This window comes from Chlamydomonas reinhardtii, chromosome 4, assembly GCF_000002595.2.
Source record: "Chlamydomonas reinhardtii strain CC-503 cw92 mt+ chromosome 4, whole genome shotgun sequence".
In the NCBI taxonomy this organism is placed as follows: Eukaryota; Viridiplantae; Chlorophyta; class Chlorophyceae; order Chlamydomonadales; family Chlamydomonadaceae; genus Chlamydomonas; species Chlamydomonas reinhardtii.
In genome coordinates, this window is record NC_057007.1 from 3,772,647 (window position 1) to 3,787,426 (window position 14,780).

General features: G+C 65.0%; 1 protein-coding gene across 1 annotated transcript in view; it reads right to left on the reverse strand.

The window, feature by feature from the left end:
* Window positions 1–1,269: 1,269 nt before the first annotated feature.
* The window catches only part of CHLRE_04g229550v5 (uncharacterized protein), a 25,481-nt gene continuing 11,970 nt past the window's right edge, over window positions 1,270–14,780 (reverse strand). Inside the window, exons 23-40 of the mRNA XM_043062084.1 lie at window positions 14,682–14,780; window positions 13,520–13,710; window positions 11,319–13,320; window positions 11,037–11,117; window positions 10,253–10,829; window positions 9,602–9,966; window positions 9,099–9,299; window positions 8,756–8,852; window positions 8,024–8,588; window positions 7,511–7,811; window positions 7,281–7,301; window positions 6,939–7,013; window positions 6,566–6,714; window positions 4,717–6,316; window positions 4,206–4,408; window positions 3,691–3,790; window positions 3,272–3,451; window positions 1,270–3,061 (exon numbers count right to left, since the gene is read on the reverse strand). The exon at window positions 14,682–14,780 is cut by the window's right edge and continues 262 nt beyond it. Of these exons, the coding sequence (XP_042925436.1) occupies window positions 2,801–3,061; window positions 3,272–3,451; window positions 3,691–3,790; window positions 4,206–4,408; window positions 4,717–6,316; window positions 6,566–6,714; window positions 6,939–7,013; window positions 7,281–7,301; window positions 7,511–7,811; window positions 8,024–8,588; window positions 8,756–8,852; window positions 9,099–9,299; window positions 9,602–9,966; window positions 10,253–10,829; window positions 11,037–11,117; window positions 11,319–13,320; window positions 13,520–13,710; window positions 14,682–14,780 (7,068 nt within the window). The 3' untranslated portion in view covers window positions 1,270–2,800. The remainder of the gene's footprint in view (window positions 3,062–3,271; window positions 3,452–3,690; window positions 3,791–4,205; window positions 4,409–4,716; window positions 6,317–6,565; window positions 6,715–6,938; window positions 7,014–7,280; window positions 7,302–7,510; window positions 7,812–8,023; window positions 8,589–8,755; window positions 8,853–9,098; window positions 9,300–9,601; window positions 9,967–10,252; window positions 10,830–11,036; window positions 11,118–11,318; window positions 13,321–13,519; window positions 13,711–14,681) is intronic.

Genomic DNA, 14,780 nt, shown 5'->3' on the forward strand with positions numbered 1-14,780 from the left:
CAACTGCGAGCAACCGTGCAAAGGATGCACAACGTTCTCTGCAACGCGCACTGCACGCAGGCCTGATTCGTTTCCCGAGTAGAGCAGACAACCAAGAGGGTGAATTCGATGACGCTCAGGCTGCGTATGGATTGCCTTGGTGAACTCCTGCAACCGACAACCGACGGCCTTGTGGCCTCGTGCCGCTTCGCTCGCCGCCCCCTCCCCCGGCCCTTGCCGCCCCCGCCCACCTGCGTACACCACCCCGCCCCAAGTCAGGCCTATTCTTGCTAGACATTTGAGCGCCTTCCAAACACCAAGGGCCTCACCAAACAACAAGGGCTAACTAGGTTTACACGCTACAGGCGTTGCCAGCAAATGCCATGGCCCGATGCACTGGTGCGGGAAATCCTCGCTGTTGTGCGCCCTGGGAGGCTGGGACAGCCTGGCAATGGGTGTGTGATGGGACAGGGTTCAGGCAGGTGGCAATGGGTGCACGCGCCCAAGGAGTCCTGGGGCCCCAGCAGCAGCCGCGACCACAGTTCGTTCCTCCTGCGCCGCGGAGGGTGGGGCACAGCCGCGCCGGGTCCCCTTGTGAGCAACCTGGGTCGCGGCCTGCTGCGGCTGCTTCAATGGTAGGTCTTCCCGCAAAAAGAGGCAGTGGGCCTGGCACGCAGGGGCACGCCCGTCCGGTATGTCCTCGTGGAGGCGGACAGGCCGTGCTGCCGCGCTGCCTAGCTAGATGCGTGGACCTAGCCTGCGGACAGGTTCGGCAGCTTCGTTCATTCACCAAGCGGATTGCGTGAGCGGTGGGCCATGCAGCGGCCAACCATGCTCGGCGGCATATGGTTTTGGTGAGGACAGCAACACTTATGATGGATGGCGCAAAAGCACGCCAGTAACCTTGGCCCGCTAGTCGCGCTGCATGGGCCCGAGCTGCGTGTGTTAGCTGGCAAGCATGTCAGTGCATGTAATCAACAAAGCCCTTCACAAGCAGGTTGGGGCCCCGCACGCACTGTCGTGTCATTCTGCCGGTTATGAATGTCTCCGCCACCTGTCCCGCCACTCGAAAAAAAGGGGCTGAGCCCCCCCAGCGCAGCGTTCCAGGGGGGGGGGGGGGCGAAGCCCCCCAGGAACACCCCTGTCCGTGGCTCGGCCCAAAAAGATGTGAAAGCCCCAGACTGTTCGTGACAACTGAATATTTTGGCTTCGACTTTGGCGCCCCATGCTGTATGCCCCCCCTCGACCTCCCCCTACCCACCGCCCTTGCACCCATCACGCAACGCACGTTCCTCCTGGGCGTACATAGCTTCGTACTCTGCTAAATCCACGACCGAACGTCCTGCAGCTGGAGCTTCAGCTGCTGCTGTGCTGCTGCTCCTCGTGCTCATGCTACTTTTGCTGCCCCTTGCCCCTCCCTTGCCCATACCCCCAGCCCAAAAACATCACCAACAGTTGTTCCCGGCGCTGCCCTGCCCCCCATTCTCACAGGCAACACACACGCACCACGAGCCACTCGCTACAGCTGTCAGGAACACAAAAAGAAGGGAAAAAAACCCCAACATCGTGACAACTGTCATGAGCTCGTTTCCCCCTACTTATCATAAATTGCGCCATGTCTGCGCAATTGTGACGGCTGTTGAGCCACATCAAAGCTATCACAGGGGCAGTTTTGGAAGTTTGGAGACGGACGGGATGGCGATTGGAACACATCTTGCAACGATGTGTCTTGCATAGGGGCCTTTTACTGCAGCGATGCTCCCAAGACATCCGCCGACCACCGACCACGGGCTCATCAGGGGCAGAATGGTAGGGTATTCAGGTATTGACGTGCATTTGCTAATGCACGGCGCGCAAACCTAGCGTCGTGCCACGTCCCAAGTGACGACATGTGCGCCTTCGTTGTTCCCAACAAGAACACCTGCGTCCGTGTGGAGTCCGCGTTGACACCCACTTCCCATCATCCATGGATGTTCAATCGCAATTCCCGGCCCTCCCGATTCCCAAGGGACCTTCCATTACTTCATTCCACATCAATTGCCATGCGCTCAACCGCACATCTAACCATCCAGCTCTACATCCGCGCCCCCGCTGCCGCGCCCACGCCGCATGCGTACCACATCCCTCCGCCGCAACGGCCCGCCCCACATACCGGTTGTCCTTACCACGCGCGCGCTTCTCACCTTCCACACCTATCAGTTGTCAGTTGCCTCACAATACTAGTCAAAAGGAGCAGTTGGCATGCAATACCTCACACCTCAAGCCTGCTAGAGCCGAACCCTGTCCTATAGCAATCCAATACGCACAATGAGCATACATACGCACGCAAAGCAGCCCCAGAGACATAGAGGAATACGCAGAAATTTATGGCATAATGTGCACAGCAGCTTGCAAGTACGGTAAACGTATGCTTGAAGAATGACATGCATGCCGCTGAGTGTTAAGTCCCCAGACATTCAGTCTCTCCAGAAGTGTAAAACGCCGGTAGCCTGAGTCTGACAATGGCTTTAGGCGGCACGACGTGCATTATTCCAGCTGCAAACGCTTCGCTTTGCACATACTTGACTAAGCGGTGCACATTGTGCCATACCCCGGGAAGACAGTATAGACACGCAATGGTGCTCCAGATGTGCGGCGGCGCTGCACCTCTGTCTACCGTATCAAAGGCGCTAGAACCGATCCCCGGAGTTCTTCGCTAGGGGTTCTCATCATGGATGCCGGGCAGTGCCGCCGCCGGCGTCAGCATCAGACCCGCCTCCGGCAGCTGATGCCCATTTCTCTACCTCTACCGCCCCTGCTGCTGCTGCTGCTGCTGCCCCTGCTACTGCTTGAACGGCTGCTGCTGCTGCTCTGCGGCGTCCACCGCGCCCTCAGTACCGTCCTCGTGGACGTTGACGTGGTGCGAGGCCTCGGTGTCGGGCAGCAGGTGGCGGCGCCGCACGGCGGCGTAGCGCTGCCGCAGCGCCGCCATCCGGTCGTCCAACCTGCCGCGCGCCCACACCCAGGTGCGCCGCAGCAGCAGAGCGACGAAGGCCGCCAGCAGCGCCAGATTGATGGCGATGATGATGCCACCCACAGCGTCCTGTGAGTGCATGAGAGTGAGAGAGAGTGTGTGCGTGTGTTGAAGAGCACAAGGAAGACATAGCGCAAAGACAGTGTGTGTGTGTGTGTGTGTCTGAGCGTGTGCACGTGTGTGTGTGTGTGTGTGTGTTTGTGTGCATCCCCAAGCGCACGATCGCGCAACACCCCTCCTGGCGGTCTCCTCGCCGCGGCCCCAGCTGCGCCGACCCACCTGCGCGCTCGCGCTGAGCTGTGCCTCGCTGTCGCCTGTGAAGAACAGGCTGAGGGTGAGGGTGAGGCTGAGCACCGACAGCGAGAAGAAGTCGAGCAGCGTGGCCAGCCGCGAGCGAGCCGGCGAGCAGGCGGCGTTCATGACAGCCAGGGCCAGGAAAGCCACCAGCATCACGAGCACCTGTGTGTGTGTGTGTGTGTGTGTGTGTGTGTGTGTGTGTGTGTGTCGGGGCAGGGTGGGGCGCGGACGGTGTACGGTGGCTGGCATGGTGATGTGGGCGTTTGGACAGCACAAGGGGCATGTGTGCATGTGTGTGTCCTGTCGATTATTGGGGTGGGGTGATGAGGGTTGGCAGGTAGCTGTAGGCGCAGCAGCAGACAGCTGCCTCCGTGCCTACCTGCCATCACATGCGCACGCACCTGTTGCATCACGTTTCCCAGCGCGCGGCCGAACGCCTCCACCGCCACCAGCAGCAGCTGCTGCAGCATCAGGGCAGAGCCCCACCACCAGAACAGCGGCCTGGGGCAGCAGGTGCAAAAGGAGGAGGTGGAGGTGGAGGTGGGAGGAGGAGGAGGAGGAGGTGGAGGTGGGAGGAGTTGGAGGGGGTGGAGGTGGAGGTGGGAGGAGAGGAGGAGGGGGAGGGCGAGGTGGGAGGAGGAGAAGGAGGTGGAGGGGGAGGTGGGAGGAGGGAGAGGTCAGGATGGAACAGGAGGGGCGCGTGGGCGGTGAAGGGCAGCTGCTGGCGGGGGAGGATGAGGTGGCCAAGTAAGCCTTAGCATGGGAGGCGGCAAGATTGCGCGTTGTAAGGCGGGAATGTATCGTGCAAGTGAAGTGCTTTAAGATGACACGTAAAGCACGCAAGATAGCAGGGTGTCCTGCGTGTTTCCTGTACGCTTGACAACACACAAGCACCGTCGTCGTACTATTCACTCACTTGTATCGGTTGTACATGAACCCGAACAGTTTCGCCACGTCAGGTTCGCCCAGCGCGCGGCGGTGGCGCCACAGCAGCAAGAAGGACAGCAGCGGCGGAAAAATCAGGAACAGGCACACCGCCACGACGCCGATGGGCACTGCCGCCGCCAGGTGCTCGCCCGAGTAGCACTCCTGCTGCATGTTGCGGATCCAGTAGCCGTACTGCGGGCGGGCATGAGCGTGACGGAAGCGGTACGATTGCCGTACAGGTAGCAGGATGCGAGTTAGAGGCAGCGGTACTCGATGCGGTGTATGCACGATATGGAGGCAGCGGGCAGCGGTGTGTGAGTTTGAGAATTCAAGTCCAGCAGCGCACGAGCGATGACGTTCGCCCTACCTGCGTGCGCAATCAACGAAACAAAGCACACACACACACACACACACACACACACACACACACACACACACACACACACACACACACACACACACACACACACACACACACACAAGCGCACGCACGTGCCCACCTGCCACGTGGCGCGGTAGCGGTCCCAGAACGGCTCCGCCGCGCGCTGCGCCGCTGCCGGCTGCGGATCGATGTGGTAGCAGGTGAAGACGGACAGGGAGGCGTTGGCCCAGCCGGGGTACATGATGAACACGCCCACCAGCGCCACCACCCACAGCTGCTCCGGCAGCGACACCGCGCCGTCCACCTGCGTCAGCGTGCGGCGCAGCGCGCTGGCGGCGTAGCGGCTGGACACGGACGACTGCACCCGCGACAACGCCTTGGAGGGCAGACGCGTGGCGTTGGAGAGGCGCGAGGGCAGCAGCGTGGGCTGATGATGACGCGAGGAGCTGTTGACGGCGGAGATGCGCCGTTTGCTGCTGGCGCCATGCGCGGTGCCGCCGCCGGTGCCATAGCTATATGCGGCACCGCTGGCGGTGATGGTGACGGTGCTGCTCGCGATGCTGTGGGTGCTGCTGGCCATAGAGAGCAACGAGCCGGCCGGCTGCAGCGGCTGCTGCGGCGGCGGCGGCCTGACACCAGCGGCGGCGGCGGCGGCGGCGGCGGCGGCGGTGTCATCGGGGAGGTTTCCGACGCTGGCGTGAACGCCGCTGCTGCTGGTGACGGATTGCAGGGTGGCTAGCGAGAACGCCGGCGGCAGGCGCGCGAACGGGTCGGGGGCAACGCCGCCGCCCGTGCAGCTGGCCGGCTGCGTTGCTGCCTCTCCGGCGCGGCTACCGCCGCCAATTAGCTTTTGAAGCAGCGGTGAGCGCAGCGGCTGTTGCCGCTGCTGCTGCTGCTGACACTGCTGAGGCTTGGGTGCCGGCTGTGAAGGAGGCTGCGAAGACGGCTGGGATGGTGGCTGGGAAGGCGGCTGGGAGTATGGCTGAGAGGTTGCGTCTGAGGAGGGCTGCGACGGCGGCTGGGAGGGCGATTGCGGCGAATCCTTTGGCGATTGCTGCGTAGTTGCTGCGGCCTGCTGTGCGTGGTTTGCGTCCGAGCTGCTGACGAGCGAGTGCCCGCCCGTGCTGTGCGTGTTGTGCGCGCCGTGGGCCAGGATCTCAGGATAGCGGCTGCTGAAATGATGCTGCACGCCCTCCGGCGCCCCGCCGACAGAAGGCGACGTGACGGCCGGTGGCGGGACCGGCAACGCCGGCGGCGGTGACGGCGGTGACGGTGCAGACGTGAGCAAGAAGTCCCTCGACTGCAGAGCAACGTCGGCGGAGGCGTTGCCACTGGCGCCGCCGCTGCTGAGTACCGGGGGCGGCGGCGGCGGCGCCGTCGTCCGTCCCACGCCCTGCTCTGGGGCCAGAGCCGGCGCCGCCACATCGTCGTCGTCATCCACACCTGCCAGATCAACGACTTGGGCCGCACCGCTGCCGCCGCCGCCGCCGCCTTGGCCACCGGCACCACCACCGGCGGCGGCGTCGGCGCTCAGCGCTGTGAGCATCGCAACCACGTTGCTGAGGGCATGCTGAGAGTGCGGGGTGACGGCGCGACTGGCGTCGGCGCCGCCGGCACCTGCACCGCCCTGCTGGCCCTGTTGCTGCAGCTGCACTGCCGCCAGTCTGGCGTGCAGTCGCTTGTGCGCGGCGGCCGCCCGCATGCGCACCGCCGCGTACCTACACGTGTGCAGGTGTACTGATGTACGGACGTGTGTGAGGACATGTGCACACCCCGACACCTGTGCGCGCCCGGCATTACATAGCTAGCCAGCCGCGGTACACGCACACATGCAGCGAACACCACATGACTGACGCCACCATGCCGGCATTGCGCGCGTGCGGAGACCCATAAGCACACACACACACACACACACACACAAGCACACACACACACACACACACACACACACACACACAAACCCGCACCTTGCCGCCCAAATGCTCATGCTGACTGCGATGATGACCAGCGGCGTTATGAGCGACCCCAGCAGCTGCGACAGCGCCTGCTCCCAGCTGTCCTGACCAGGCACGAGGCAGCTGTAGCTGAACACGATGGCACTGCTGGCGCCCGTGATCTGTGTGCATGCGGCAGTAGCAGCGGCGGCGGCGGCAGTAGCAGTTGGGGCAATCAGCCAGCGGAGGAGAGGCGGGGGCGGGCGGGGGCTAGCCGTTCATGGAGGACGGAATGATCAAACCACAAGGCGGGGGCGGGGGGGGGCGGAGGCAGATCTCAAGCCACGTGGCTTCTGGTCCGCCCGACAGGGGTGCCATGCCGAAACACACCACGGCCGTTGCTCACCGCGTTCAGGATCGCGGCCAGGGCGTTGATGGATCCAGGGTACGACACGGGCAGGCGGGTGATGATGACGTAATACTGCAGCCGGAGAGCAGTGGCGGCCGAAAGCAAAAGTTCAGAGAGAGGAAAGGGAACACGGACAGCAGGCGACAGTAGGTGGCCTTCTAAAACATGGGTGGGCATGTTGCCATCACGCGGCCGCGTGGCATGCGTGCACGAGGTATCCCGGTAGCAAGCAATTCGTGAAGTAAGGCGAATGCAGCAAACACGGAATGAGCAAAGAAGGATGGCTGGCACATGGCTGTGATGCCGAGTAGGATGTGTTTTCCCACACATGGCTCATACCTGGACGTGCACGATCAGCACCTGTGTCGGTGCGTGCAGGACGGCGCGAATGGCAGGCAGCGGGCAGATAGGGTGCGGCACATGCAGTTGGTCAGCGCGCTTCGCCGTTGGTGACGCATGACAGCGGCATCAAATAAAGGCAAAGTAACGGCACGTCTGGTGGTTGCTACCCTGCTTCCCTGCTGCTCAAGCAAGTCTCGTACCCACGCCGTACGTGCCGCGAAACTTACCTTGAGAATATCAGCCGCGCACAGCTCATCCCGCCGCGACAGCAGAGCCAGCTTCCTGCTGCTCGCAGCATGTGCGGTGGGCGACGCCCCGCTGCCACCGAAGGCGCCAACGACGCCGCTGGGTGTGCGGGGCGTCGCCGGGCCGCTGTTTGCATCATCCGCCGCCGCCGCCGCGGCCGCGGCCGCGGTCGTCTCGAAGTGCTCCTCAAAGGTGACAAAGGAGGTGTAGGCGACCAGAGCCACGCTGGCGAACAAGGCCAACAGCCCCACCCCAATGGTTCGCACCAGCGGGGGACACTCCCTGTACGGTAGTGGGGGGAAAGGTGGGTGGGCACGATGAAAGGACAAGGAGGAAGAAGCATGCGTCAACTGACTGGACCCGCCTATGTATGAGCCCGCTCGGTGCTGTCACTAGCGAGCTTATAGCCAACTAACGCCACCAAGGAGCAATTAAAGCAAATGCGCACCGCCGACACGTGTTCCGCCACACCAGCCCCGCCGCCATTCACTCACATGCACTGCTGCTCCGAGTTCAGGAAGTACCCGGGCGAGCAGGCGCCGCATAGGTTACCCGTGTAGCCCTCAGCGCACTGCAACTGCTGGTAGGGCGCAACGGCGGCACCACTGCTACTGCCACTACTGCCAACCGCCTCCGCGCCGCCCGCAGCCGCCTCTGCCGCCACCTGCTGCTGGCGCCATTCCGTGCAGCCCTTCAGCATCGCAGCGGCTGTGCTGTTGGCGTCAGTGCTACTGTTGCTGTTGGCGCCGCCACTGACTTGCAGGTACCCCAACAGTTGGCACCTCGCCAGCCACTGCGACCGAGGGCTCTCCAGGGAACTCTGCGCCAGCACACCGAAGAGGCTGCTACTGCCGCTGCTGCTACTGCCTGACAGGGGCAGCAGCGTCTGCGTGCTACTGCTGTTTAGCACCACCACAGCAGCTGGAGCCATTGCTGCGGCCGCTGCTGCGTCGGCTGGCCAGCGGTCGCCGGTGCCGCTGCCACCTGCGGGGTTGCCGCAGGCGGGCTGGAAGGGGCAGCGGTGGAGCTTTGGCGAGTCGGGTCCCGAGTGCCAGTAGCCTGAGGAGGAGTAGCGCGAACGCAGATCAGCAATCATTGCCGTTGTCAGGTGGCATGCGTTGGCGGTTCGTACCAGTAGTAGTGTAGCATTTCACAGGGTGGTCCTCATTGCGCGTGGCATTCGGGGCTCAAATGCGCACGCGCCCCTTCCCGCCCACCACGCCCACCTGGCTTGGGCACCACGACGGCGCCGCCCGGGCAAGTGGCGCGGTCGGGGCAGGCCATGCATTTGGCCTCGCCCGCGGCAGCCGCCTCCGACAGGGCCTGCAGCGAGGTAAGGACGTCATGATGGGAAACATCAGCGGCAGCACACGTGTCGCCGCGCTGCGTGGCACCAGTGCACATGCCCGTGTCTGCAGCTGGTGCTACTGCTACTTCTACTGCTGCTGCTGCTGCTGCTGCTGCTACCGCCGTCGCCCCAAATGCCCTGCCCTGCAAACACACGCGCGCTTTGCATACTTGTGTTCCTCGCCCACAGCACAAGCCCACCCCGCCCTGTCGCGCCCCCACCTTCATGACGTCCACGTAGTCAGAGCCGTCCACGCGCCACTGCGGCGGCCGCGCGTCCCGCCACACCGTGAACTGCCCGGGCGCGCAGGCGGCACACGCCACCCAGGAGGGCCGGCCCCACGACTGCCGCGCCCAACTCAGGTCCAGCGCCTCGCCAGGCGCGCATGGCTCCACCTCCACTGCTACCTCCAAGCTGGAGATCTTGGAGAGAGGGTGGTTCATTCGGGGTGGGTTTGTTTGGTCGCCATGGCGATTGTCTAGTGTTGGTGGCCGGGTACGCCGCCTGCGTGTGCCTGTCGTGCCCCAGCCTCGCCCCACGTATGCACCCTGCCCCTCGAGCCCTGCCACGCAGCCCCCGAGACGCCCACATGCCTACGTGCCCCATGCCGCATCCCACACGACCCCTACAGCCTTTCCCCAACCCCACCTCCCACAGCATTGGGTTCGGGCTGGTCCTTACAACCCACCCCATCCCACCTCCCGCCCCACCCCTCCCACCCCACCTGGTACAGCGCTGCGTCCTCCTGGCTCACAGCCCGGAACACCAGCACGTAGGCGCCCACCCAGCCGCGCACCGTGAGCCGCGGCCACACCGCCACCCCCTCCACCACCTCCACACTCAGCGAGCCGCCCGAGGCCGCGTCCGGGTCCAACACCGCCAGCCGTGGGTCGTGCCACGGCCGCTGCGGGCGGGCGGGGAAGGCGGCGGCGGGGACCAGGCTGCTGCTGCTGTTGCTACTGCCGCCTCCAGTAGCCGTGGCGGCAGTAGCAGCAGCAGCAGCAGCCGTGGCGGCGGCAGTAGCAGCAGCAGCAGCCGTGGGGGGCTGGGCGGGCAAGATGAACAAGGTCACGGCCCAGCGCAGGTCATCTGCGGGTGCGGGGGGCCGCAGGAGGACGAGTAGGAGTGAGTGAGGGGCGGGACAAACATCTGAACGACAAGTTCAATGTTTGAAGGACGCCGCCGTGCAACACAATCCCGCAATCCCACCCCATCCCGCCGCCGTTGTAGGCGGTCAACCACCGCTCAGCCTCGCGCCTAATCTCCCGCTCCCCACCTACACCGTCCCACACAACCGTAACCACTGCCGCCGCCACAGAACCCCACTGCCTCCGCCACAGATCCCCACGTGCGCCCTGCCCCCTCCCCCCCTCACCTCGCTTGGCGGGCTGCCCCAGTCCGTCCATCAGTCGCACCGCCAGTCTCATCGGAGTGCCCGGCCGCAGCCGCAGCGGCGCCGCCGACCTGCTGCCGCTGCCGCTTACACCTCCACCTCCGCTGCTACTGCTACTGCTGGTACTGGTGCTGGTGCTACTGCCAGTAGCTACTGCCGACCCGGCCGCCACGGCCGCCACCAGTTCCATTCGCGAGGGCGGCACCTCCAGTAGCCCACCCAGCAGCCCGGCTGTAGCAGCAGCAGCAGCTGCAGCAGCCGACCCGCCCGGCCCCTCGCTCAGGCTGAGAGTGCTGTTGCCGCTGCTACTGCCGCTGCGAGCAGCTGCGGCCGCCACTCGCGCGGAGCAACCGCGAAGGGTTGCCATCTGCTCGCAGGCGTGCTGCAGGGACGGAGGCACCGCAGCGCTGCTGCTGTTGCAGGCGGCGCTGGTCAGGGCCAGAATGGTGCCGGTGCTGGAGGTGGTATCAGCACTGGAATCTGAGGCTGAGGCGTCGCCCAAGCTGCAGCCTGCCTGCAGGGACCTTGCCCTTTCATCTTGCATCCACAGCGGGTACGCCTGCGGGCGGGCGGGCAAGCAGGGAGCACAGTGGACAGCAGCACACCGCAAGTCAGGATCCCTTCACAAGAAACGCAAGCGCGGCGGTCGCGCAAACTGGCGCGGCGGCCTGGCATATGACATGTCCCCCGAACAAACAACCCTGCTGCAAGCGGCATGCTCGCCCCCACGCATGCAAACGCGGGCCTACGTGGGCCCCCCACCCACCTGGCTTGAGGGAAGGCGCAAGTCAGACAGGGCCAGGCGCCAGCAGCCCTCCTCCTGACCCGCCTTGGCGAGCAGTGCCGCCTGCGTCATTGTGGCGGCGGTGGGTAAGATGGATGGCGCACACATGACGTAGGGGTAGGTGAACCTGTGCTTGCACGTCACGCCTAGCAGCATGCCAAAAACAGTACCGCGCGCGCACCGTACCCCGCCGCTCGGCAACTGCAACCTGCGGGTTGCACCCCTCGCGTGTGCCCCCTCCTCCCGGCACCAACATCCACCTACCGCGTCCGCAATAGCCCTTTGAACGGCAGCGGAATCCGCCGCCGCCGCAAGCGCCGTAACTGCTGTCTGCATTGCCGCGAGCGAGGCCGCGCCGCCACTGCTGCTGCCGCTGCTGCTGGCGCACTGCTGCGTCGACGCCACCGAAGGTCCCACTGCTCCTGAGTTGCCACCACCACCACTAGCACCACCACGACCAGCAGCAGGCGCCGCCAAGTCACAGCCCGCCGCCAACACTGAGACGTTGCCCAGCACAAACACCGCCCCGCCGTGGCCGCTGTAGCGGAAGTAGGTGCGCTGCAGACCCAGACTGCTGGAGTCCTCACGCGCAGACGAGGCCGCGGCATTGCCCGCCAGCACGCAGCCCCGCAGGACCACGCTGCCACCTCGCGACGCTGTGGATACCGTGCCATCTACCACTGCTGTCGTTGTTGCTGTTGTCCCGCCGCTCGCCGAAACCAGGCGGAGTATGCCCGCGTCTGCAGTGGGTCCAGCGAAGAAGCAGGCGCCGCCCGTGAGTGCCGTGTTGTTCACAAGCCGCACGCCATGAGCCACCGTGCTGCCGCACGAGCGAACAAACAGGCCCGCGCCGAAGCGAGCCGCCTGGCCGTCCGTGACGTTGCAGCCCTCCAACACGAGAGCCTCGCACTCCTCCGCCGCCACCGCGCCGCCGGCCTCCCCAGCAACGTTCGACGTCATGGCCAGGCCTTGGAGGGAGGCGGAGGCCCCGGGGCCCACAAACACGCCACCGCCGCGACCCTCATAGCTGCGTGACGCCGAGGCGGCGGCGTTGTGGCTCAGGCTCGCGTTGCGCAGCACCAGCAGGGGCTCCGGCCCACAGCGCGCCTCGCCAGCTGTTGCTGCTGCCGCGGCTGCGGTTGCGTCGCATTGCACGTGTGCGCCGCCGCCTGACACGGTCGCCAGGTTTGCCTCCACGCTGGAACCCGACACGACCAGCTGGGAGCCCCGGCCGCCGCTGACCACCGCCGCTCCCGCACCGCTGGTGGCGCGGTTTCCGTACACCGTGCAGTCCACCAGCTCGAGCGTGTTGTTGGCACCGCCTGACAGCTTTGCCAGGACCGCGCCGCCACCGCCAGCCGCGGCATTGTCACTGAGGCGGCTGCCGCTGACGAGCGCGGCGGCGGCGCTGCCGCGCGCGCTGAGGCACAAGCCGCCGCCCTCCGCCGCCTGATTCCCGCGGACCGTGACGTCGTGCAGGCGCACGCCGGCCGCGTGTGCGGTCTCGGCGTGGAGCGCGCCGCCGCAGTCGGCCTCGGCGAGGTTGTTGGTGAAGGTGCTTCCAGAGACGTCCAGCCACACCGACCGGGCGCGCTGCAGCTGCAGAATAGCATGCGCCAGGTCTGCGCCACTGCTGCTGCTGCTGCTGCTGCTGCTGCTGCTGGAGGTCGGCACCGTGCCAGCAATGGCGCGGCGGCGGCGGTGCTGCAGCTGCTGCTGCTGCTCCAGTCGCTGTAGCAGCTGCTGTTGAGTTCCCGACCTGCTACTGCCACTGCCACGCTCCTCCTCCCCACGCCGCTTCAGAAGCAGGCTACGCCGGCGCCCGCCAGCACCGTTGCCGTCGCCTCCGCTCATGGCAGCAACACTGCTGCTACTGCCGTTGCTGGCTGTAGCGGTGCTGGAAAGCGGATTGGCTGCCTCAATCATGCCCGTGACAGCTCCGCCACGGAACTGCGCCCTGTTGCCGGTGAAGGTGCTGCTGCGAATGACGGTGCCGCACGACACCACTGACAGAGCGCCGCCGGACTGAAGCGCCGAGCTGTTGACAAAGGTGCTGCGCTCCAGCACAAGAGCGCACGCCGCGCCCAGACTGCCTGGGCGCGCCAGGTTGCCACCCGTGATAGCCCTACTGCCCTGGCTGCTACTGCTGCTGCTACTGCTGTTGCTGCTGCTGCTGGTGGTGTTGCTGCTACTGTCCTCCTCCGCCTGCTGCTGGGCCGCCATCACGGCACCGGCGCGGAGCTTGGGCAAGGAGACCAGCGCGATGCTGCGTGCGGGACACGCGCGGAAATGGTACATGCAGTCCGCCATCGATTATGAAGTCAGATATGCGTAACTACGGACTGCATCAGGGAACCAGCTAGCGGCGCTGCGGCGGGCTCGTGCCCCCGCACCCCGCACATCTCGCACCCCACACACCTACCCCACCTACCCCGCATCCCGCACACCCCGCATACTCCACACACCTGCCGCCGTAGCCGCTGTAGAGGCTGCTTCCCAGCAGAAAGAGCTCGCTGCCTGCCGAGTTGCCCGCAAAGGCGCAGTCGCGCACCGCCACGGCCAGGTCGATGGCGCCGGCGGCGGGGGCACTCAGGCTCAGCGCACCGCCCGCCCCGCCCGCGTAATTGTTCAAAAAGCTGGAGCCGCTCACGTCCACCTGCGCGCGTGCACACGTGTAGACGTACTTCAGCATGGAGCCATGCATGGACGCAGCACAACGTCATTTTTGGGCTGAGCCCCCCCAGCGAAGCGTTCCAGGGGGGGGGCGAAGCCCCCCAGGAACACCCCTGTCCGTGCGTGCGTGCGTGCGTGGTGTCGGCAAAACATAGCATACTGGCGCAAACCGCGAGTGCTACGTATTAGTATTTGTTAATGCCTATTGCATGTAAATAGGTGGCAGGGAAAATTCGGGCGGAGCGAGAAGTGCCTTCGCGCGTCCATGGACAATTGACTTTCGCGAGGTCGCGAGGAAAGCATCCGGTGCCCGCTGATATGCAGTCTCTAAGGCAAACTATGTTGGCGGCAAGCAAAGCGGGGAAGTATATCGAAAATTTTGAGCGACTTGCCGAGCCATGCCTGCCGACGCGCCAGGATGCCAAGAAGCCCCGAGGTCGCCCCCGCCCCGCGCCTAGCCCTTTGAGCGTGGGGCGCCGGGGAGGTGTTGATTATGGCAGGAGGCGAAAGAAATGCTTGGGGTGTTTGGGAACGTGACAAGGCACGCATGCGTGGCGCGGGAAATCCCGCACGACCCCAACCCGAGTGTCCCTAGCCGATGCGCCTGCGCGTCGTAGCGGCATGGAGGCTCTGACGGGGCGTTACATGCTTATCAGCTCCCAAGCGTACGGGGGCTCAGCCCATTTTCCAGCTGTACAAAGCTGACACCCCTTGTTCACACATACAACGCCAGCACGATTGGCACTGACGGTACAGTGGCTGCATGCAGCGCTCAGCAGCAGTAGCAGCACCGAGCAAGCAGGTCAGCAGTCAGGACCGCCACCCGCGCGCTGTCACCCGCGTCGCGAAACACATGAACCCAAATCACCGCCTTGCTGACCGCCTGCCAGCTCCCACCGACCCCACAAAACGACCCTACCTCCCGCCCATGCACCCCCCAGCGCCCACCCACACCTGCAGCGTGATGCGCGGTGCGTTGCTGGTGCGGTCTGACGCCGCCGCCACGTGAATGGCGCCGCCGGACTCGTAGGCGCGGTTCCTGGAGAACACACA